This window comes from Centroberyx affinis, unplaced genomic scaffold, assembly GCF_046629955.1.
Source record: "Centroberyx affinis isolate AG114_WGS23_722 - 3 ecotype Tasmania unplaced genomic scaffold, CSIRO-AGI_Caff_v1 ptg002393l_1, whole genome shotgun sequence".
NCBI classification, from domain to species: domain Eukaryota; kingdom Metazoa; phylum Chordata; class Actinopteri; order Beryciformes; family Berycidae; genus Centroberyx; species Centroberyx affinis.
The window spans coordinates 23121-48833 of NW_027280646.1; the positions used below are offsets into that span (position 1 = coordinate 23121).

At 44.1% G+C, this 25713-nt stretch overlaps 1 protein-coding gene across 1 annotated transcript; it reads right to left on the minus strand.

Annotated features, from left to right (window-relative positions):
• Nucleotides 1-25713, minus strand: LOC139656166 (rap guanine nucleotide exchange factor 2-like). The gene is made up of 22 exons (XM_071533669.1): nucleotides 25539-25713; nucleotides 24009-24145; nucleotides 22951-23109; nucleotides 21755-21907; nucleotides 21086-21250; nucleotides 20434-20541; nucleotides 20123-20326; nucleotides 18253-18361; nucleotides 17567-17843; nucleotides 16551-16708; nucleotides 14822-15062; nucleotides 14092-14475; nucleotides 13521-13732; nucleotides 12972-13095; nucleotides 12476-12499; nucleotides 10973-11196; nucleotides 10357-10524; nucleotides 9695-9844; nucleotides 6959-7160; nucleotides 5648-6180; nucleotides 4667-4957; nucleotides 1-3045 (listed from the first exon to the last, which is right to left on the minus strand). The coding sequence occupies exons 1-22, from the start codon at nucleotides 25690-25692 to the stop codon at nucleotides 3020-3022; spliced, it is 4203 nt and encodes a 1400-aa protein (XP_071389770.1). The 5' UTR covers nucleotides 25693-25713; the 3' UTR covers nucleotides 1-3019.

Below are 25713 nucleotides of genomic sequence, written 5' to 3' on the forward strand. Positions count from 1 at the left end.
CAAGTTGCTTCCATGACTTGTGCAAACACTAGACGGTGTCTGGGAAAAATCTCTGAAGGAAAAAGGAATCTGAAAAGAAAGACGTCAAAATGCAGAGGAAAGAAAATAAGTGCATTTAAACCTAGGTGTTGATTCTTTATGCGGTATTTATTGATTCCCAGCTTCATATAAACTGGATGTTGAGGCATAAACATAGTACATTTGAACAAAAATATAACCAATATTTACAATTATTGTATTAAAAATACAAAAAAACAACTGATACATACTCCACCAATTGTCTTTTTAAAAGACATACAGGTCAAAGTAGTACAAGAAAGAATGAGGAAAAAAAGGTCATCACCAGCTAAATGTACATTTCTCACTGACATCACACATCAAACGGAGTAGCAGTTCTACCTACTACACTTATCTTTACGCTTGTACATTTTTGTGCAACTTTTTGTTTTTCGAAGTAGGACTCGGCCCGCTAATATGCACATTATCTTCAAAGAATTCAATGAAAGTGAATGATGCATGTCACCACTGTATTACAAACGCATTATCGACAATCTATCTGCAGCCATTACAAAAAAATTACAATAACAAAAAACCCATGAAATTATTAGTGTGTAGTTACAGAACACAGTGGAAAACACTGCACTCATTCATCTTTTTTTCTCAGTCTATAGTTTCCAAGACTGATCAATGTGATCAGTGCGACTCAGTGATAGAAGAAAAAAAAAAGAAAAAAAAAAAAGAAAATGACTCAAAAGTGACTTTTTCACAATTTGATTTCTCATCATTCTGATTGGCAGCCTTGAAAAATTCATTATTTTTTATATTTATCAGCTTCTCCACCGGAGTCAAAGGAAAAAAACAACAAAAAACAACAACCATAAATCAAAACATTTTCTTCAGTCAATTCCATTGATGTCGAGATATTGTGGAAAACTGGATGCACTATGCAGGCATTAGTAATATACACACAGCATCCACTGAGCTGATATCTGTAACAGTTGAAAAGAGTTCTGTCATCTGTAATGAAGAGGATGAATCTACAAGCACAGTAGCAGAGTGAGAGGTGCAGAGTCGCTCTATCTGTTAACATGAGAGCCTAGTGGAGGAGATCTACTGCGCTGCACCACTGAACCGTCTGATGACACACTGCAAAAAACACCCATGTTAATCTTCATCTTGTACTGAGTCTTGAAATAATTGAATAAAAAAAAATCGGGGACAATATGTTAAAATAAGGCAGATCACTCCACTATTATCAATATTACTCCACTTGATTCATTCAAGAACATTCTTGAAACAAGTTGATTTGTACTGGGACCACCCATGCACAAAAATGTATGCAATCATGGCATGGTAAGGCGCTTTGGACAAAAGCAATATTTTTAATTTGTGTTGAGAAAAAACATGATTTTAAGACTCAATACAAGATTAAATCACTTGTAAAGGTGGATATTTAAAGCTACACTAGGCAACTTTGCACACTGGCAGCTCCAAATGGCAGCGAGAGGCAACTAAAGTTTGAACTTCAACACCCAGAAATCATGTAACATGTCGTCAGTAAACTGCACACAGCACGCTCATGTTTACCAACCCGGCCGGTGTGTGATGCTTTATACCAAAGGAAACCAAAGTAACAAAAGGCAAATTTCACTCTTAAGTTTCGATTCAACACCTTCAGTGTCCATACCCAACACCAGATTTTGATTTGAGAAAATAGGGCAAATCTATAGGAGGATGGGACGCTCTTCTCTGTTGCAGCCCCACTTTGTGATTTAGTGTGATAAGATGGCCTAGTGTATTGCCTAGTGTAGCTTTAATGCACTGTAGAGACCAACATGATGGAAACCTAAACGTTTGTTCAGTTTAAAGTGGGTGGTCAATCACCTCTGTGCTTCTTCTTTCATATTACCTTCAGAATAGTAATAAAAAACAGGATGCTGCTGCTCACATTTGATACAACAGCTAGCAATAGGATGATGAAAAGAATTTGATATAACCAGACAAGCTCCCAGGTAAAACGACAGTAATGTCAGATATGGTTAACTCCGACTCCTCCTCGCCGTAGACGAAGAAGACTGCTGTCCAGGCCAAACGTCTGGAAACATCTAAGATTGTGCTCAAAGTGCCATTTTTAGAACTGAATTGTGTTTGTGTATGTATTGGTACATTGTGTGTGTGTGTATGTGTGTGTGTGTGTATATGTCAGTACATTGTGTGCATGTTGGTTTCCCCTACTGAGCCCTCCTCCTAGCTTTGATTTGAACCAACACTAAATAATCTTTCACATGTGAAACATGAGATAATACTGGATTTGCGGTTAAAACACTCAACAGCAGATGGTTGTTTTAGTCCAGGCAGAGAAATGGGCTGACTCGGTTTCTCTTTTCGGCCCCAGAGTGCAATTATTCAAAGACAGACCCACCCCCCAACAAAAAAATCTAGCGGGAAGTTGAAAATTAAGAGTCAGGTCGACCATGGTCTCTCTGTTTTTAAACAATAGTCTGTTTTGATCTTGTTTTTTTATAAAGTAGAAAATGAGAAAGTGCAGATGAAGCTCAACACGTCATGATGCTGTTGTGTTAACAGGTGGGCTTGGGATTTTGTCTGGGGTGGGCGGGGCCCGTTGCTAACGGCAACATCTATGTGGTTTTGTGTGTACAGTATGTGTGTTGCGCGCCACTGGCTGGGGAATCCCCAGCGCAAATTAGGTTTTTGTAGTCTTTTTCCAAAGTGCCAGGCATTTTGTCATCGTCTTTGACCTTCTCTCCATCTCCTCTTCTTCTTCTTCACAGTATTTTTTGCATGCAGGGTCATTCAACCCCCCATGATGCTTTAAGGCAGGGGAGGGAGACGAGCAGAGAAATCCACCAATCAGGAGGGAGAGCCAGGTGGAGGAGGCAGGCACGTACGTAACTGATGATGAGTCTATTGGTCTGTCTATCTGTCAGTCTCTTTAGTCCTGCCCACCCCAAGTGAGGGGGGCTTCAAGTTACTGCAAAAGGACATCCAGTCTTGTCTCTCAGACCGCTGACACCTGTTCATCCTCTGCAAAGAGAAAGGGGAGAAAGAAAATCATTGGTTACTATGGAAGTGGACGAGCAAGCGGAGCTGAAAGAAGCTGAAGACTTACCATACAGAGGATAACCAAAAACTTTGAGAGTAAGTTTGACAAGAAGCAAGTATTCACAGACACTTAAGAATTCTACACCAGCGGTTTTCAATCATGTGGTTTTCAATTTAAACCATCGTGACGAAGTCCAAACACTAAACACACCAAACACTACACCAGCTCATTTCAGTACTAATGCCAAGTTCATGTCACATGGGAAGAAGTGTAAGAACGGGATGACAGCTCCTTGCTACAACTGGGAAGAGTTCACGTGTTGAATAACTGAATCCAAATAAACTAAGTGCAGCAGTCATTACTCAGTTTTTGTAAGTAGACTCAATTGCGATAATTTAGATTTTTATTGTCTTGGACTGCTCAACCATTCGCTGCAGTGTTTACTGCTTGTGTTTACACACTTCTGCAATTCCTGACGCCAAGTCGGAGATATCAGAGCCAACAAAAAAGTCCCATTTATCCTACTTGTAATTATCACTAGGAAGTTGATGCAGTTTTGTTTTTTTCTTTTTTCCAGTCGGTAGGTTGTATTTATGGTTAATTCGATATGATATGAACGTGGCACACCTTCAACCAGAGAGGAGGAACTAATCAGTGAACTCAGCTGCTGTTGTGTTTGGCTGGAACGGGTCACAATGGCACATGATTGAAAACCACTTAAGGTACATAGATTTATTTATTTAGGGGCTTGCTTTGCCTTTGTGTGTTTTAAACTGGTTATGATCCATGGCTTGAAGCGTCCATATCAGCCTTGATAAGAATTTATAAAAAGCACTGAAACCTAAATGCAAAAAAAATCATCACTTTAACCAATCTATTTACTACATGACAGACATCTACACACATCTAGGTCATTCTGTGCAATACTGGGCAAACGGATATATATGAAAAGTGCTGCTACAGTGATACGGGCCCAATCCAAAGTCACTCTAGGCATGTCAGGTGCGTGCTAGTGCAGGAGAATGGAGGTGCATGTGTTCAAGCATTGAGCAGCTACGTATGGGTGAGCGGATCCTAACAGCACTGTGCCTGCTGATGAATGCGATTTCGACACAGAGAGCGTGACAGTGAGAGAAAAAGAGAGAGAGAAGAGCAAAATGTCTGGTGGTGTAGAAATGGTGAGTTTCTGGTCCCAATCAGGATGACTCATGCATGATGACATGTTGCGGGTCAAAGGTAAAAGGGCTCCACTCCAAATTAACAATTCTCAATTCATGACTCAGAAATACCCATGTCTAAGTTTAAATTTGTGTAAGTATTGATAGAGAATTGTAATTTGGAATGGGCCCCAATCCTGCTACTGTTGTGGGGAGTTTTGTGAAGGAATGGTCAGTCTCAGTCCACGTGTGTGTTTTCCTTTTGACATGCAGGTTCATTGGAGTGGAGGGGGACCTGATAAATTAGTCTTTACCTGCCTCGGGGAGAGGGGCCCTGCCTGTTAACCCCCGTACACACACTCTCATGGTCTGGGGGTCTCGGGTGTGTGCTGTGCCACTGGCTTTGGCTTCCTCAGAGCGACTAGTTTGGAAGACAAGGACTCACCCTCCTCTTCCTCCTCAGGCTCTTGCTCCTCGGCCGGCGAGCGCGTGCGGTGGAGGCCGCCCGCCCGCTGCTTGGCTCCCTGGTGGGCCTGGTGCGAGTCAGGCGACTGGGTGACCATGCGCGAGCGCTGCAGAGCCGTGGTGTAGTCTGGTGGCCGGCGGCCCGAGTGGGCTACCGTCGGCGTGGGAGCCGGCGGCCCCGGGTGCTGTCCTTCAGCGAGGTCAGAGATGGTCAGGGCGGTGTAGCCGGGCGGAGTCGGGGGAGGCTCACGGTAACGGCTCTCCTTCCGCGCTGTGGGGATGGAAGAGAAATGGCTGTTAGATACAACATAGCAGGTGATGATGAAGGCACTTGAAAATGTTTTTGGAATATTATATCATATCTGTTAAAGACCCCGTGAAATGGCATCTTTTTACTTCCTTGATTCGATGCATTCCTGTTGAAACAGGATGTTGGGGCGGGGCATAATGCAGTGAGGGATCATTCAAAAATCTAAACCGATGGAGTATGAGTCAGGGAGAGAAAGGCAATTTTATTATTCAAATATTTTTATTGATTTTCACATATGTTGTGAGAAAGGCAATTATATTTGATGGGAGGGGTGCGGAGGGGCAGGACCTGATGGTTTTATTGGTTAGAAATTTATATTTACACCTACTAGTGCAGCATGATGTCACCATGAAAGACACTCTGTTTTCCAGAGAAGTAAAAGTAATGAGTTCATTTCAGGCGAACTTTAAAAGGGGAACGGTTTTTACTGCCCCGTAGCACAAAATGACCATAATATATCTGGGGGGTTTGATAGGGTTATTGATCAATACTAATGACTCAACGATTACTTTGCCAGGTGCTCAAATTTCTGGCTTTCAGAACTCGCGTTATGACCTATACACTGTTGTGGAAGAAAAACTCCCCACAATCCCAATGACCAAATATTTTTCCAATAAAAACTTGACAGCAATTAAAGCAGCAGTCACTCACAGATGAGGCCTTTCCCCCCAGCGGTGATGGGTGATGGGGACGGCCGGCCGTGCTGCTTGGCCTCCTCTGACCCGGTGGACGTGATGCTACTTGTCTCCGGGTCGGCGTTGACGTCCTTCCCTCCTCTCCTCTTGATGGTGCCCGTGTCGCCTTCAGAGTCCTCTCCCCAGTACGCCGCCGAGGACGAGGAGGAGCTAGCCGACGCCCAGCTCCCCCTGGCCTGGGCTGCCCACAGTCCGGCGGGCCCCCCTAGTAAGGCCTCGTGCCCCCCGGGTGGGAGCCCTCCGATGCCGCCGCCGCCTCCTCCGCCTCCCCCAAAGGCCAGCGTCTCCCAGCTGCGTCCCTGCTGCATGGTCTGGATGTTGTCGTGGGAACCGGAGGAGCAGGAAGTCCAGGAGCCGCGGCCGCTGTCTGCGGCGTCCAGGGAGACGCGATCACCCTGATCCTGAGTCAGCTCCTCTGAACTGGGTGAGGAGAGCACCGTGGGGCAGCCGGCGTAAAGGCCCCGGCAGTCCTGCATTGATGAATAGGACCTAAGGAGAGACAGTTGAGATACAGGGAGTCAAGGCTGTGGTATAGCAACAACGGAGATGAACTTGACCAAAATGCAAACACAGTCGAACACAGTGCCGCATACAAACACTTGCTGTGGCTTCGTATTGTTCTTTTAGTTACACTCCACTGCAGTGGGGGCGTATACGGATTAACCATACCTTAGAGAAACTGGAAATAGCAGTGACAAAAATGCTGAGAACAATAACAACAGCTGTAATGAAAGAGTGACAAAGGCAGCTCAGGGAATACGAGGATTTAGAAGCCGTTTGATTGGTCATAAGGCTGCAGATATCCTACATCCAGATATGATGTACAATTCAGTCACAACTACAGCTAGCCGAGCCTCCAAATGATACATTTTTGAAGAATTGACCATGGGATGTTGAGCACAGAGATGTAAACAAAGGCATTGAACTGGAAAAGTAAATGAAGATGGTTCTCCACAAGGCGACACAACCAATCACGTGATATTAGACCAATTGCAAACAGTTGTGCAGTGTGTGAAGAATTCAACTTTTGCAAACGTGTCCTTTTGTCCGTGCGAACCTGCCAAAATGTATTTTTGCAGCAAATATGCAGTGTCTTTATAGTCTAGCTACTAATGAGTAATTGCACTGATAAAACACTGAATGATAAAAAATTATGATAAGAGGAAATGAAAAATTTGATTTTTGCAGATGAGATTAGAAAAAAGGATCATAAAGAAACAAATTTCATGCATTCTCTCTTATTTGTTTGAGTACTGAGTGTTCCTACCCGAGGCTGTACTGGTCAGGGTCGGTGGTGGCTCGTCGTTCCAGCCGCGGCCCTCCGATGTGGGGGTCCCCGACTCCTCCAGAGTGACGCAGCCTCCTCTCCTCCTGGGCCATGTCGAAGGAGGAGTTACTGACCAGGCTGGAGCGAGAGGAGATCTCACTGTGACCCGAGTCCGAGTAGGCGTCTCCCATCCTGGGGTAGCCTGGAGAAGAAGTGGGGATGGAGGGTATATTAATGTACTGACACTGAGCCTAAAAAAGGTACACTACCAGTCAAAAGTTTGGACACATCTGATTGAATGTACTATGTTTTTTATTATCTTAAATCCATTTTGATCTAAAGGCTTATGCTTAAATGCTTGAAATTTGTTTCTTAGACAAATATAAATAGTGCAGTTGATGCCTATGTATGAATTTCTTTCCAAAGCCTTTGTGGCTACTTTTGGTCGCTGCATAATTCCATTTGTGTTATTTCACAGTTTTGATGTCTTTACTGTGGAAAGTAGTAAAAATAAAGTGTAAGTGCTAATATAAAGGCAATTTTAATTCTGATAATTTGGAAATTAGCGTTAACATCTACTGTATGACCTACAGATACATCATTAGAAGAAAAAAAAATAATATCTAGTATATACACTACTACATCAAAACAAATCCATAAAAAGAAAGGAATGAGAAAGCCCTAAGATGCCCCCTGTAAATTCTGAGCATGACTCAGCCACATTCCCACACAAAACTCCAGTCCCGGGGGTGTAATATCAAAATGACTGACAGCTTGCAGCAGGCCAGTTTTTAAACTCTAGAATTTTGTGTTAGGCCACCATAAATCATCTGTAATTCAAGTCTCTTATCGCAGTCTGGGGACAATCATTTTAAACTGGGGCACCACACAGACCGCAGAGATAATTGTAGAGCACTATTTCCAAGTTAGCCAACCAGCACTTTTCAGATGCGTGCATTAGATTCTTACTGACTTGACTGAAACAGCAGACTGCTACGACAGTCAGGCTTTCAACGCAGGTCTGGAGACTAAGGAAAAGTTTGGATGATACATTTGATTACTTCCAGGTCTTATAGGGATTGGGAATTACACAACAAAGTCTGAAAAAGTATGGATCCTTTTTTTTTTTTTTTACAGTCCATTACTACACATTTTTCCTAGTTATAGGCGTCTGTCATTTCACATATTGAGGCATTTGTTGCAGCTCAGCTATGGAGTGTAATAGCCAAGTGGTCATATTTCCCAGCCACTATCAACATAAATCACACTGATAACCTCCAGTCCAGAAATGTAAGTCTGGAAAAGGTTTTAAATGAAAATGTGTAGGAAGCTTAAACACTATTCAGACAGACTATATGTGAGTGGAGCAGGCAGGAGTCAGAGGAAACGGGTGTGAGTGTGTATTGATGTGACTGTCAGGACTAGCCACGACTGGGTGACACAGTAGCAATTAAACTAAGGCAAGAGGGGAAACGCATCAACCCATGACAGCCTTTAGAGCAATTTGATACATTTTTGATACTTGCCACTGAGGTTTAAGTGAACCTTTCTGGCTCAAATCAGACCAGTCTTAATATTTATACAGCAGAAAGTCGATATCAAACTGGTCAAACTAGTGTGTTAAAGTAATAAATCCTGACATTTTTATATAAAAATTTCCGTTTTGCTACTTTGTGTTATATCAGTCAGCAAACATGTTGCTTCCGTTTGTGGATTGATATAACACAATAGTGATTCAACCTATCCCCAGTTGTCAGGTAGGTCTAGAGAAAAATCTTCTGGTGCACGAGTGATACGTTTTACGTTACTGGAAGCAGTAACAGTGGTTTGTTTGGAATGAACAGAAGAAGAACTGGGTAGTTGGCATGAGCAGCAATAGCCACCAGGGCTGAACAGACAAAGAGAACAGCGCCACCTACAGAAACGCAAACTTCATCAACAGAAAATCCCATGGAAAAAAAAGACATCATATCACTTGTAGCGCTACTTGATTGCCTGTGATCTCTGCGAAGCGCAGTGCCGAAACACTACAGCGATGACCACTTAGCACCAAAGATGTTGCCAAAATCAAACAACAAGAATCTTGTGGATTACCACTTAAAAGACCGGTCCTAAGGCTTAGATTAGTTCTGTCTACAGCCAGGCTGGTTTCAGTTTACCAGTGGCTGCTGTGGTTTTAGAGGGGAACGGCACATTCCTGACCCTGTGGCCTGCCAGAGTCCACAACACTGAGTGAGGCAAAGATGTCACAGGAGGCTCAGGAGGCTCAGTGCACAGCGATACCTTCTGGAGTGGAGCTGTGTGAGAGTTGGGTGGCCTAGGTGCTGCTGCCAGTTTGGGAGAGGCAGTGTGATTTTGGCAGCATTTTACAGGAATTTGCCAAACCGTTGTCATTGCCCTTGTGATCATTTGGAAGTCACTGCTAGAGAGATACATGTCCAGCTGACTTAAGTCAGATCAAGACTTTACCCCTACACAATAGTTACACCTACACCATTTTATGGATATGTGGCTGAATTTGGTATGAAGCACTTTAAAGGTCTGGGACAACGGGGAATAAATACTTTGAGTGAGTCTTATTTTGGAAAAAGAATATCTGTGTGTTAGCACAGTACTGTTTGAAAGGTAGACATATTACAATGTAATACTTGTTGGCAACCACCAGATGGTGTCTGCAACACGCCGAAGAGGGAAGGAGCTTGGAGAGGAGTGTCGGAGGGAGGATTATTGGCTTACCCTTCTTGGGCGAGCTTTGGGGGGAGGTGGGAGGGGAGGAGAGCTGGGAGGAGGCGTTGGACACCGTGTCCTCTGGCTGCCTCCGGTGCCTGTCGCTCGCCTCCTCCGACAGAGACAGGATCTTCTTCAGAGACTGGGGGGAACTGGTGCCTGTGGACATTTGCAGGCAGATGAGCAGAATTAGCATTAGCAAGGCTGCCATTCCCTGTGGGGTGTTGGGATGCTAGGCTGCATTGTCTGGGTTTTTTGCATTTGCACATTGCCAGACAGCCAATAGGTGGCACCACTGTCACAGAGAAAGGAAAGGGAGTGTCATGGTGGCTTTTCTATTGTCTGCAAATAAAGGACGATGACAAGAAAATAGGTAATGGTGGCATGTGGCAGAACATTTTAACATGAAAGATTTATACAGGCTTCTTCCCTTATTCCATTATAACACCTCTATACAATATTATTAATAACAGTGTTATTTGTATTTGGTCTCTTTGTATAGGGACAGATAATGAATAAATAATGAAAGTAATAATGAAATATAAGCAGTCAAGACAAGTAGAATTCAGTCACAACTATAGCTAGGACAGCTATTGTTGGACATTTTACAATACCAAAACCAATAATTCTGATAATTCAAACTCTGTACTAGTTCTTGATCTTAATCTTACCAAAAGGCGGCAGATCCTTGACGGGCACTTTCTTTCTGGATGGGTAGAGGGCCACGGCGGGGACCTGGAGGGCCTGGTTGCCTTTGGCCAGCTGGCCCCTCTGTTGGCTGGCAGCTCTGGACACTACTGGAGAAGTGTCTGGTCTTTTCCCACTGGCATTCTTGGGCACTGAGATGGGTGAATAAGAGTCAGCCATTTGCCATTACCAAGTTACATTTATATTTTATATTTTTAAGCTTTTAACAGGTTAATTAGCTGGTGATCCATAATGGTCATAACTTGGCCATAAATTGGCACTGAGGGTGGCAGAGTGGCCTAGTGGTTCAGTCACAGGATCAATCCCTGCTACAGCCAATATGTCCTTATGCAATACAGTCCCTTCTTCTTCTTCTTCTTCAGTGGTTCCGACCTAGCTGCCTGTATGCTCTGATTCCTCTGGGGTAATGTGTACATGTGTACATGTGACATGTGACTGACTGTTGTCTAAACTCTCAATTTTAAATATTTCATGACATGATTTCTCTGCAATCACAGATGAACTGTATGAGTTTATCATATGTCTCATATTCACATATGTTATCTAATTTATGTGTGCCAAGCTATTTCACCAACTCACGTGTGCTGATGGAGGGTTCACACTGTAGTGAGAATGTCTGCAGGCTCTCCTCGTTCGTCTCCAGGCTGAGGTTGGACAGGTACTGTTTGACCTTCCTGGCCATCTGGGCGTCCTCGTAAAGCTTCTTGGCGTTCAGGAAGGAGCTGCGTCGCACGCGCTTCTTGTGCCCGCCGGTCTGGGTGACGTCGAGCACCGCCGCATTGGCGCTACCCTGGCTTAGAGACCTGGTCGCACACATGCACAACCACACAGAAATATGCACATTTGCAGACACGTATAAACACACAGAATAACGCACATTTGCAGGCACGCACATGCAGACACAGACAGGTAAACAGAGAGGGTGGAGGAAGAGCATCATCAATATGTTGTTTTAGGCCATGTGTATGCTTGTGTTCAAGGATAGCTGTATAGGTGGTACTACTGGGCTACGTAGACAGGGTGGTATTTCGACTGAGACATGCAGAGAGCAGCATTGGGCATTCCTCTCAGCTCCAGAACATTCCAGGCATTCCAGACAGCAGGAGGGTGGAGGGATGAGGGATGAGGGGAGGGGTGGGGAGGGGAGGGGAGGGGAGGGGAGGGAGGAGGGCTGTAGTCAGTTAGGAAACATGGGCAGTAGAAGGTGGGATTTTTACTAGTGTCACATGGTCATAGTTTACATTTCTGTGGCCTGAGTCAGGGTTGGTAGTAGTAAAAGTTTTGTTTGCACATGGTCTCAGCTGAATAGTACTCAGAGAACAGGCTTAAGTACAGTACTAGTCATTGAGAAGTCACATATGTGCTCATCAGTTGATATTTACGCCAGATTGCATTTCCACATGGTGCTCATGCCAGCATGAGGACAGTTCCAAAAAATGTGTCTTCTGAATGACAGTGACTATCTCTGTTCTGCATGTTTCATAGTAGATGTTCTGTATGCACAATGCAGCCCCATTTGACCACAATTATGTAAAGCATGATAAAAAACAAATACTGCTGTTGCAATGACTTCATATCAAGAGCCTCTGGCTGTCTGGAGGTTTGATATACAGATATAACCTCAAAGAGTGGAAAATTCAGATAAACTGAAACGGCAAACAAAGAGTGAGCTGCATGCACTTTTGTAAGTAAAACAGCGTATCAAAAATGGTCACCTTTGCTAATATAAAGCTTGAATCAATCATCATGAATATTTGCTGAATGTTTAGGATGTATGAACTGATTTGGAAATGAGAGAGGCACATAAGCACAGGTCTGATTTATGGTAGATTCAGACACATACAGTACAATGGTGTCACATGTTAAGGATGTCTTTGCAGAACGTTAAATATTTCAGCATGATGTTAGCAAAAGTGACCTTTGTTTCGTTCTATGCCATTTGGTGAGGGTCAGGCAGTGTTAGTGGGAGGGGTCAACTCAAACCGGTTAATGGAAACAAGGTTTCAGAAGAAGCACGCAAATTGGCAGAAAAAAAGGCCATGGTGCAGGGAGCGCAAAAGGTCGTGGGGTCACCAAACTTACCCTAAACTTCTCCATTTCTTCTTCCTACAGGGGGGCGCCATGAACAGAGAAGCATGGGGGCAAAGGGTGGATGAGTAGAGAGAGAAAGAGAGAAGGAGACAAGCTTAGGACAGGAGAGACCACCAAGATCACCAAAAGAGAAGCAATTCACCAAAGCACTTCACCCATGTGAGAGACAGATGAGAGGAAATCAAGTGGTAACAACGCCAGGAAAAGAGACATCATAGGACAAAGACACACTTTCACAGGAGCACTGTGCACATCTTATGCCAACGATGTGTATAGGGAAACAGTTGCCAGGGGAAACGATTGCCAGGGGGAACAGTTGCCGGGGGGGAACAGCTGCTTGAGAAAAAGCGTGATGCAGAAATCTTAACGAATCTATGTGAACTAACCCCGCAGAGTTTGGTTAGTCAGTGGAGTGCTGACTGGACCTACAGGAAAGGTGAAGGATTATTAGTCTGGAGTATGGTTGCACTTCCGGAAGGTTCCTTACCTGGTCCGGAACATGAGGGCCGGGTCCATGTTAACGGAGGCCATGCGACCGACATGGCGTATTTCTTTGGCAATCATCCTCAGCTTCTCAAAGTTCACTAGGCCGTCCACTTTAGAGTCATTGCCTGAGGAATGTGGGAGAGAGAGAGTGAATGCTACTAGCCAGGACAACAGAAAGAACAGAAATAAACTAACTACCTATAGATCCATATACACAGTGAAAAAACTGACCAATAACATATGAAGAGTTTCACTCCATAAGGAGATATCCACCATTTTAAGAAAAGTGTCAGACTTATCAAATGACTGCCAACATGAAAGTAAAAGACATATACCATTTCAGTTACTGGCTATCTTAAGTTCTTGGTCTACAAAATCCTACCATTTTGGGGGTGGGATCATCTGTATTTGTTCTTATATGGGGAAATGAATATCAGGCAAAAGGCATTTTCTCAAAATGGATAATGGATAGTGTTCTGTAATGAAACCCTTCATAAGTGGATTAAGTTGGTTTTGTTTTAGGGTGGATTTGCCCTGTAGCGGCATCTACCTTCGTGCAGGAAGGTGAGGTCCTTCTTGATGACGGGGAACAAGGGGATGATTGGTGGCTGGAGGTTCTGATTGTTGAGGACGTTTCGGTACTTGGCCATGTTCCTTGAGGGGTCGAAGAGGTCCTGCAGGTCCCCGAACAGTTTCTCGTACTTACTGGGTAGCTTCTCCCACGTCCCCCTCAGTCTGGAGACTGGAGCCAGGTTCAGACCACTGGGGGGAGGAACACATTTACCATGGTAAAGGAAGGATGGTCTTAGTTTAGCTCAGCTTTGTCTGGCTTTGTTCAGTTTATTTGCACAGTGATAAAATTAGAAATCAAGTGATAAAAAGAGTGCTAAGATGTGACAAAAAAAGAAATAATTTGAGCAGGTGTGACAAAAACCAGAGGGACTTGTAAGAACATCTCACATCAAAATGAACTAAAGGAAAAAAATAAACAACGGCTATACTAAGATGACAAGCAAAGACACAACTGAATTGAATAATAAGATATTAAACAAGATACAATACCATTTATTGTCTAAAAGCAAATTCAGTATGTAAAGCCAGCGCAGAATTCACTATCTCACCTGATGATGGCAAACATGGAGTTGAAGTTCTTGCACTCGCGGCAGTGCAGGGCGATCTTGATGAAGTGCTTGATGGTCTTCATGCGCTTGAGCTGGTTGGGCTCCCGCGTCACCTCTGTGGCCACCCAGAACGTCTCGTGGTTGATGGCCTCCTCGAAGCGCTTGAGGCTGGCCGAGCCCGTCTTGGAGCGCAGCTTGAACAGGTCGTCGATATATTCGGTGGGCTCGATGGCGCAGAAAAGCTCAAAAGCCCGCATGGAGAGCTGGGTGGCCACCTCCACCGTGCTGAGCTGCAACAGGGAGATCTGGCCTTCCCGCAGAAGGTCCTGGGCATCCTCGTCCGAACATAACGTCTCTGTCTCCATGTTGCTCTTCAGGTAGTATCTGATGATAAGAGGAGAATGCAGTTGATGCTAACATGCACACAATTGCCTATCATGGCAATTAGGCTATATTATATAAGTCAGAGAAAAAGGGGGGTTGATTAATGTGCACTACCTAGTCTTTTTCGAACATATTATTATTACTATTATAAATTTACAGTCTTTGCAAGTCATGCAAATTGTATATTTGTTTATCTGTACATGATCTAAATAAATCTACCTAATTGGACTGGATACATATGCCTCTCTTTTCAGAAACCCTGATGGATCGTAACTAATTACCCAAACAAAAGGAGGTGGTGGTTAGCACACCGCAACGTAGATATCAAGGCCGTGCGCCATCTTACCTGCCACTCAGCTGAATCCTATCCGCCAGTTTAGAAAGCTGCTCTGGTAACCGCCTCTGTTTGATGACACCCTCCGGCGTGACAGACACCTCGCACAGTGAATAGGCTTCCGGTGCTGCAGTCAGGGCGAACTCCCTGATGGCCTGAGCCACCACCTCCTTCGCCGTGGTGTCCTTCCCGATCATGATGTATCGAGACTGCTGGTCCGCCTTGAACACTCGTAATACCTGGTCCGACATGTCTGGGGAACAGCAGAAAACACAGAATGCTTATTTTCGTCCAAGTAATTTTTGATCTTGTTTTGTTCAAGATTTACCAAAAACAGTGCCTTTCCAAAGCCTTCACACTAACTTGGAACAAAAACACCATCATCTTGGTGATGTCACCCCGTAAAACCTCATTCCCCATCATTTATTAATTAGACCACAAACACACAGTAGCTCCCTCACCAGATCATGTGACCCAAATAATCATTACAAAAACACAGATAATTGAAAGGACAGCAGTCAATGCAATACTGTTAGCTTTACTCAGTCAACGTTCACAAGCATGAATGCAAGCAGTCATTTACTGTGTCTATATTACATCAGCAAAAACACAGCAGCTGATGAATGTTTTTAAAAATTAATGTACAAAGTTTTTGAGAGGCATAGAATTGAGCAGAGCAGAACGGTTGACAGAGGGGCTGACAGCGTTGACAAAGACGTGACTGTGCTGTAATCAGTCCAGTTAGATTTAAACCCCCAGGTGAGGCTAGTTAGGGCAGTTAGAAACTTTAACTCTTTAGAGCCTGCATGGAAACCCATTTCAGGTTTAGAGAAAGTATATGAGAGTAGAGGTTAGGCTAGGAGGAGAAGCAGAGTCATGGGCAGAGCAGAGCAGATACTTACTCAGTATGACTGGGGCTGGAAGAACACAAACAATGTGTGATGGATAACAGTTAATGAAATTAGAAATATAGACAGCACATTTATACTACTGGCTCTGCATGGCTGACAGAATGGATACTATTCTATGATAGTACATCCTACAGGAAGGGCCGTTGTCAATGCACCCTCATGATAAGCCTTTTGAATAATCACTTTTTCTTTATGGAAGATCCATAGCACAATCTGAAAATCTGAGGTCCGTTTTATTCCAGTACTGAATTAAATCATCATTATATCATCCACTTAAATAATCTATAATCTAAATTTAAATAATAACTTAAATAATCTAGTTTGGGAGACAATTTAATCAGTCAGTGTTAATTATTTGAAATGGCAAGCCCAAATCTGTGCTAGCCTTCCTACCGACTCTATAAAATCCCCAAATAATCAATGTGACAAGCAATTTAATTGTGTATTCAGTCCTAAAATCTTAAATTTCTTAAAACTAGTGAAACTCTGCCCAGAGAACATTTCACTTGCAAATCAGCAAGGCATATACAATTGTTTCTATAATTTCCCTGAATCAAGTGATTTAATCCTGATACTAGTGGAGAGATTTGCCTTGATGCCAATGATATCAATTGTTTGAAGGAAATTCTCGAAACAAGTGAAACTGTATTGAAAACAAGTGAAATTATCTCACCCTAAATGGCAGATTTTTTTTCTACTTATTTCAAGAAAAATAAGATTTTAAGACTCAAGAGATTAAATGATTTGTTAAACTGGACATTTCTTGTGATGTCATTGCCTCAATCTCCCCGGTCTTTGTCATCATGTCCACACAGCAGCTAAATACACACCAGGCTGGTTGTTGAAGTCGAGGATGCGGTGGTGAGACTGCAGTAGGTCTGGGTTTGAGGAGGAGAGGTTGCCACTGACAGGCAGAGCTGGTGGGATCTGTTTAGACTGCTTCATCCCCACGATGCTGTCATCTTGCGATTGGCCCACGCCAACGTCGCTATGGAAACAAGAGGGAGCGCATGGGAGGGGTAAGACAGCAGTTCTTTTGACAAAAGGCAGAGGGCGATATTTGTGTTGGGACGAGTTGGAAGCTGTGAGCATCTCTGGCTCTGCAATCCACACGATGTATTCCCACATAAAGCAAACCCACATTTCACACCTTATCTCGGTTGGCTTGAGGTATGACAGACTGATATCTGGGTCAGTGAACAGAAATAACAATGTGACACCTGTACCTAGCAGTAGAGGATTAAAACACAAACCCAATGACACTCCATCTTACTTAGATGAGGACGTGCAATTAGGGAACTCATTAAAAACGCAACTGAAAACTCATTTTAATAAACTTGTTTTAACTGCCAATTTGTTTATGCAAGATTTATAAAATATACCCTTCCTATCAACCTAAATAACAAAGTGGGGCTGCAACAGAGAAGACTGTCACATCCCTCACTAATTGAGACCCTGTGGATTCGCCCTATTTGCCCAAATAACTCTAGGTATGGATGCTTCTCCACCCACAGAAAGTGACAAATCAAAATTTAACAGCAAAATACCAACTCTCACCTAAACAGCGAGTGAGCGCTCTGTCCAGAGAAAGTCCCACTGGTATCATTTAATATAAAGCAATCACAGACTGGCCAGGTTGGTAAAAAATGATTGTGCTGTGTACAGTTTACTGACACCATGTTACAGGACTTCTGGGTATATTTCAAACTTTTACAGGTTGCTGCCATCTGGAGCTGCCAACCCGCCTAGTGCAGCTTTAATAATAGCCAACTGATTGTTCCTGTTTATTAAGACGTTTTTTAAGTAAGAAAAGCACTATCCAAATATAGGTTCTTAGTATCATTACTTGTATGGTTTGGGAGGCAGGATGCTGGTGAGCGTCTTGTCGAAGATCTTCTTCAGCTTGTTGCGTCCCCCCACTGTGTTGGCCTTGGCTTTCTTGCTGACCTTCTCCAGGCCCATCACCTGCTCCACATCCACCGCCAGGTCGGGGATGGAGTAGCGGCTCGCCTTCTTGATGTCCCCGATCTTCGGGAGGTGGGGCGCTCCGTTCTTCCTATCCGGCTCCTCCTCGCCGTCCAAGTCGTGGTCATGCTCTGGCCTGGTTAGCAGCTCTTTAAACACTGGGGAAGAGGAGGGAAGAGACAAAAGAGGACGGTAATGGGATGAGCCGGTTCTTTATTCAGCCGTGACAATGAATATGTTTCGGCTCATGAAGGCTGTGTAGCCACAATATGTTCTTTGTAACTGCTGAATAAATGAGTGATGGCTACTCTACAAGTTTTTGCCGGTTTGAGTCTTTTGCGCCTTTGTCTTTCTTCCTCTATTTGTTAAATAGGATGCCAGGCCTTGCTTTGGTTTCAAAACATCAAAGAGTTCAGCTGCATTTGTTTCAGAATAGGTAATAGGTTTTACAGTGAAAGGACACAAGACAAAGGGCGGAAAGTACTATTCCTCACAGGGCACTGAAAAGGGCATAAGAATTACGCTTACTTTGGTTTGACAGACATATTTGGTATTAAACAGCCTTACCTAAAAGGTTTGTTTTCACAGTTATGGACAGGTGGGTGTTGTTCTTCAGAATCTCGTTGGCTTTGCTGAGCTGGACATTCTCAAAGTTCTGCCCGTTCACCTCCAAGATCTGCAGAGAGATGAGGGGAGAAAACCATCAGGTTACGCAATTGTCCATAATATAATCCTAATATATTACAATTAATAAAAACAGTCAAAGTGATGGTGCAGTAGTTAAGCGTCCTGTCTCTATACCCACAATTGCCATTGCTAGCCTTGGATCGAATCTCGCTAGAGCCTTCTCACTGGTGTCTTCCTTCACAGCTTTGCATCTCTTTGTCTCAATAAAACAAAACATGCTGGAGGTGAGTGGACTGCCCACACTCCATGAAGCCAATCTAAATCTACAGCCACCTGCTGCATTATTACACATGTGGATTAGGAACTGAACTGAACTGCTGCACTGGTCTGCAAGCAAAACCCACCAGTGAGCTAAGCAACAGGAACTACTCTATGCAACCTTGGCTTCACTAGTCACCATGTCACGCCAAACTGCATGCCATATTGGATCTGAGCAGAAATGAGGAGTGGACTCTTACAATTCAGAAAATGTGTCTAGTACTGTTCTATTAACTAGATGCTAGCCAGTGAACAAACATTAATTTGCCAAATGCCAGCATGTTGTAAGACATGACATTTGGTCCGACATATGAGAGCAACATGAATTATGTTCGCCTCACCCTCCTCAACTTGGTTGCATATTAGCCTTTGGCGTAGCAGCTCGACCTCCCTAAAGGGGCCCGACCTTTACATCCACACACAACCAGCTAGCCAGCATTCGCCACTTCCTCTTTAGTGGAAAGGGAAGTCACCTTTTACTGTAATGTAAGTACAGGCTATCCTCTGCTGTCGTTAGGCCAGTAATGATTGACCAACAAGACCAAATGTCTGTTTTGGGATCAGCACTTATTAGCGGGATCCTGCTTGGAGTTAAGCGCCGAGGGACTACTGCTAATGGACCGATGACAAACCAGCTGAGATTAATACTAGAGCTCTGAAATGATACACCCCGAGTGAATGATGAAAGTAAATCAAGCTGTTAAAAAAAATAGTGAGGGGTAGGAGGGTAGGAGGGTAAATGCTTCCCAGGATGTCAGCTTCCCCACTTCCTTTTGGGGAAACAGCTGCAGGGGATGTTTGGAGTCAAGAGGGCTTAACTTGCATCCAGAGACACTCAAGATGGTTTCAAGGATTAAGGGACTTTGCTTAAAACCCTGAGGACTGCCGAGTGTGAAAATGGTTGAGAAGTCAAGTTGCGAGGAGAAAGCCAACATAGGGTGTCTGGCGCTCCCGGCAAGTTCAATTTAAGACTTATCAATGCTAGTTAGAATAAAATATAAAACCAATTTCACAACAAAAATGCACATTAAACATGAAAAAACAGATCAATTCAAGTACTGGTCTGTGTGACCGGAGTGATTTCTCGCCAGAAATGTAGCCCACAGAGAAAACTACACTTTTGAGACTTCTAAACTTGTAAGGATTAAAGGCTTTATGCAGCTGCATTCATACTTTCACAAGAGCTGAGACAAAACATAGACGACATGTGGTGGCAGATTAGGATGAAGACAATGTTATGGTGAATGGTGGGGCAGCAGGGTGGCCCATTGGTTAGAAAGACCATCCCCTAACTGAAAAGTCCCCACAACAGCTAATGTGTATCCATCAACAGCCTGCACCAACTGTGACCTGTCAAAGTGTCCTTGAGCAAGTTACCAAACACCTACTTGGTCCCTTACTGTAAGTCTCTCTTGGTAATAACCTGATCTACTGTAGATGCCTAAAACACAATGAAAGTGAAAATGGTGAGGATGAAGATGGGCGGTCTTACCTGATCTCCACGCTTAAGGCCAGCCTCTGCTGCCTTGCTCCCCAGCTCCACGGCATCGATGAAGATGCGGAAGCCTTTCTCCTGACCTCCGAGAAGGCTGAAGGCCAGCGGAGCCTCCCTGGACGGCTTGGTTAGCGTCACCAGCCGCGGCTTGGCTTTAGCAGCGCACGCTATGTTTAACAGTCTTAGATGCCCGCACATTTTCTGTACAAAAACACACAAATGTGAGAGAAAGGAAACAAATGTCAATTTCTAAAGAGGCTTTTTTGTATCAAAGAAATCTCTGTGGATTTTATTAAACACACACTTACTTCTCTCTCCAGATTGTTTTCAAACTCCTCCAGAAAGTGAGTCATGGCGGAGTCGCCCTCAAAGTCGTTGAAGTGATTGTTCACCCACAGCAAGACTACCCGTGTAACCTGGGGCGATCACAAGATCAGCAGAGTTCAACACAGGTCAACTTACAGTTTACTGGTTGACAGGATAAAAGCGTCTGTCTCATGCTTTAGATCCTTCTAAAAAAACAGTTCACTGAAAATGTCTTTGAAAAGTGCGCTTGAGCACCGACGTTTTTTGTGCAAGTGTACATATAACTAAATCTTCAATGTATAAAGCAAAATGTGCATGATGTATTGATATTTTTAATCAGGTGTCATGTCATGCAGCCTACATTGAATTAAAAGAGACTCTAAGTACATACACCATGCTGCAGTTATGTATAACATGAACATATTCATAAACACACTAAAAAACATCATACTAAGTTTTCCTCAGGTTTTAGAATCTTCCTTTTCTGAAGCATATCTTAAGTCTCTAAGAATCTAAAAATCCATAAAGAAGTTCATTGCATGTGTGTGAGCTACGTATGTACAGGTTCATGAAGTCTGCCTGTGTACATGTCAAGCATACTGTGCAGGTATACAGCAGTGTCCTGTGGAGACTGTGGAGTCCTGCAGCTCCTACCTTGTCCCTGAGACTTGGGTCGTGGAACCACTCCAGGAGCTTCTTGCCCACGACCATGGGGCTGGAAAGGAAGGTCCTATACGTCAGCAGGAAGTCCTCGATGTAGGTGGGGTCCACCACCGAGTGTTCCTCCACTAGGTGCATGGTGAGACGCTCCGTTGTGCCCTGAGATTGAACATTGTGGTTTTACTGGTTAGAAATGAATCCAAGTCCAAACCTTTCATACAATGTGATTGGCTCGCAGAGAGCTGCTCAAATACCCAGAGGTAACTTCTTAATTTGGTTGGCTGTTGACTCTAGTTTCCTTTTGGGCACTAATGGTTTGGTTTTTTTGTTTCAGTGTGGAGAGGGATTATACACTATATACTGCAGTCACAAGTTTTATCCTTTAAAATTCATCCAATGTATTGTAAAATGATGCTCCTACAAAATAGCATCTTGTACCAATATACAAAAGACTGGTTCTGTAGCAGACTCTAGTGGAGTGCGTTTCTGAAGATATGGTGTGTAGCTGTCACTTTGGTGCCAGTTAATGAGAATCCAAATCAACTTAAACATCACTACAGTTAAGGGTTTTGGTTTCCAATGAAGCCTCCTGTGCTTCGTATTAGATCTGGCTTCACACCAGCCATGGACTTTACAGATAGAGACCGGATTCTGGTTTGTCACCTTGATGACGATGTGCCCTTTCCTGGTGCCGGTGCGGTCCAGTTCGCGGTGCTCCTTCACCATGACGATCTCTCCTTCCTCCTCCACCTTCTGCATGTTCTTCTCTACCTGGTTGAGGATGCAGCAGTAGTCCTGCTGAGCTATACACACAAACTGGACAAGACAGGGAAAGGCATACAGGAATTAGTGAGAGGTTTACCAAATCTTGACATGCACCGTTTTGTGACAAATGACAACATATGCTATTTGGTGGATGTGTTTATCCCAAGTGCCTTAGAGTACTGCAAGTACACACACTGAGCATGTATGGCCCAGGTGGACATGGATCCCCATAAGTCTAGCTGTATTAGTGCCATTCTCTATGCACTGAGCTACACTGGATCAGAGATACAACTATCAAGTATCAACAACTAGAGGCAATTTTTGAGGCACATTATGATTATTTATGACATTCTCTAGCAGCAGATGTTGAAAACTTCACAGCTGATTGGAATTCATAATTCAAATATTCAAGCTAAATGCCATATTGAAAATTAAATCAACGCAGCTGATGACGGCTGACTAGGAAGCAGGTCAATATAGCAACTAAAATACTATTCCCATTAATAAATTAATGAACAAATGGCATCACTGATGAGGCACTGGGAATTTCACAAAACTTATTCCCTTTCTTTTAACTAGGGAAAGCAAAAGGAGGACACTGCTTCCAGTCTGCAGTATCCCCAGCTGATGAGCCTGGCTCTGGGCAACACATCACCACCATCCAGAGTTTTCCAAACAGGCTCCTGAGGAACTGGAGGATGATTAAAGGTTCAAAATGGTTTCAGTTTCTACACTTTTTCTGTTTTGCACTTTAATCAGTTTGAGTGCATAATGTAAATAATTCTATCTTGATCTTTAGATTGGTCGGCCTCATTTGGACTGCTCCTTTTTATAATCAAAGTGGGAGTTTCTCATATTTCATACACCATTTGGTGGATGCTTTTGTCCAAAGCAACTTGGCAGTACCATGAGTGCATAAATTCAGCATGAGCAGGTCTCGGTGGGAATTAAAATCAAAACATGTCAGGGTCCACGCCGTGCTTTTCCCTCTGAGCTACAAAGGGAATACAACTTCTAACCCTGTCGGTGTCGGTGCCAGGCTGAACTCTCTGAGCTACACAGGACTGTTTCGTTGTTTCAAAGCAGGCTCCTACCTGGCAGTCGTCCACCTTGGTCTTCATGACGCCCTTCATATATTCCTTCTCCATGGTTGGCGACACCCCGAAGCTGTTCCCCATACACAGGATCTCTGTCCTGCCCTCGGGGTACGTCACCTCCACCGAGCCATTCAGGATCACCGACCATGAGTCCAGCTGGAGGGGTAACGCATGGTCAGACCAGTCAGAAATTTGAAAAAGGAGGACACAAACAAGAAAACAAACAAGAAGTGGAAGAGGAGAGACGAAGGAGAAGAAGAGAAAGAAGGAGAAATAATGTAACAATAATTTCGCAATGCAGAGTTTAGTCTAGCTACACTCCATACAGCCAGTGTCCCTTAACGAGTTAAAAGTTATTTATCAAAGCCATATGCAGTAACTGTAAAGGGACTACTGCACTAACAGATGGTTTATGACTGTCCTCAGAGGGATAGAGAGATAGCACAGGAGTCGCCACACACTCAGTCTTGTTGCAAGTAACGCTTAATTTAATGTATAAAAAACGTTTAACTGTTACCCAGATGAAGACAATTTTGTTGAAAGATTGTTTTTTGGAATAAATCAAAAAATAAGACTGTTTTTCTTAATTCCTGAAAAGCCATTTTGGAGATGCAAGGTTTTCCACCCCGACAGCAGCAATATGCTCAATGGACCCTGAATTATCTATGACTGGACATTTACTGAAGTGGTCAGGCCTTCAAGGCAAGTCTTGCTCTCTATTGTTTGGGCGCATCATAGCAAAAAAACTAGCCAAATCGGTTTCATTGAAGCTCATGTCTTGTCTTGACCAGAGAGAGAGAGAATAAGTGATGCCTGCTCTGGTTGCCTAGGGGATCCTTGAATACCCGGACGATAAGGGATGGCCGTCATTCAGGTTTAATAGAGCAGAAAAAACATCAAATGGAAGAAGAAAGCTTCATTGGCGTGAAGGGGCGAGACAAGTTCAGATCCCCGAGAGACTCACGACTGTACAAACACAATCGAAGGCAAGACTAAGTCACAAGATAGGACTTATGCATGTGAAATTATGTACGCACGCACGCACAAATACGCACCTCTTCACCATCGTTGAGAACAATGGTGCCAGCGCGTTCGACCACAGCAAACACCATGACGGCACAGAGCTCCCTCCTCACTGACATGGTCATGTTGGCAAACGCTGGCAGTTGATGCATGAACTCCAGTAATTGCTCTGTGAGAGGAAAATAGGGGGGGCGAGAGAGCAGAGGAGGAGAGTGGAGGAGGTTAGGAAGATGAGCACGAGTCTTGACACCCAGAGGAGAAAAAGAGGACAGGCAGCGGACTTGGCAAGCCTGCATTCCCTCAGCTCCAGCCAAGAAGGCACGAGCGGGAGAATGTGCATGAAAATAGAGTCCAATCATTGCAATGAATAGCCTACAAATGAATGATTATCCGGAGAACATTAAGCCAAATATCAATTTCATTGACAGGGGCATTCAAGGCAAGCCAAGAAGAACTGCTGACACCTCATAGAATGACCTTTGTGTGGGTTACAGAAATCAACATTCATTGCAGACATTTGGCACACAAGAACCACTAGTGAAATCATATTAGCCACTCTGTCAACCATGATCAACTTAAATAGCGGGTATCCTGGGCTGGGTGTGTTGGACAGGGAATTGCTATGCGTAAGCCAGTGCCCAGGCCTTTCAGCAGCAGGAGATGTGGGACACCCTGTGCTGAGGTGCAGAGAGGGGAAAGAGCCCCCCGCCTCCATCTACGAGCCACCTCTCCTCCCTCGGCTGGCCGGCAGCAGTCTGGGGTTCTGGCTGACCTGTGCTTGGCATGGCAACAGTGTCGTGTGTGAAGCTGCGGAAGCACTGAAAGTTTAATGTGCTGGGAGAGGGGAGGCGAGAGGATGTGCCGGAGTGACCTAGAAAACCCTGCCGGCGGAGGGAGGGGGTGTGGAGCGGAGGGGAGAGATCTGTGGGGGTGGGGGGTGGGGTGGGGCTTTTCAAGTAGGGGGGTGGGTGTGGGGGGAGAGTTGGGTTGGCACTCACTCTTGCTCTCTCTACATCCCATGCATCATCCTCCCTCAATCCACATCCACATCTGTAGCTAAGCCCTGAGTATCTGTGTACTTTTTATTTTTTTTATCTTTTTAAACATGCATATCACTATCACTGTAGCTGAATCACAGCTTTAGGGGTTATGATATCACAAGCCTGGTGCGGCTTTAAGAATTACTGGAAAGCCTACATGGAAAATGAGAGCAGTAAAGCAGAGAAGGCTTTAGACAAATGTAAATTTACTGTGACCGATTTAAAGAAAAAAGGAGAGTGTAGCATATGTAGAGCACTGAATTGATCTAGAATGGGGCCAACAAGGATTGTCCTAGCTGGGAACAACACGGCTCGTGTTTTACACTCCAAGTGTTGCTTCGACTCACATCACTCTCCAGATTGCACTCACAAAAACATCTATAGCAGCTTTATTAAGATTAATTAGAATATGATTAGAATAATAAACAGCATGACTGATTTAATAGTGCTTCACAGTTTGTTCTTTCAAGGCACTTACACCACAAAGCAAAAAGACAATACAAGCCTCAGACAGCTCCTCACCTATGTCATCGTCGGTTCTGTCCATCGGGTCCTTCTCCAGGCAGTCCCGGACGATGTCCCGACTCATGAGGGGGTCTGACGCTCGCTCGATGTCCTCCTCATCATCGTCCTCCTCGGAGTCGACTGCGGTCTCTGGCAGGCCGCTCAGGTCCATGTCACCCGGCTCGTTCTCCGT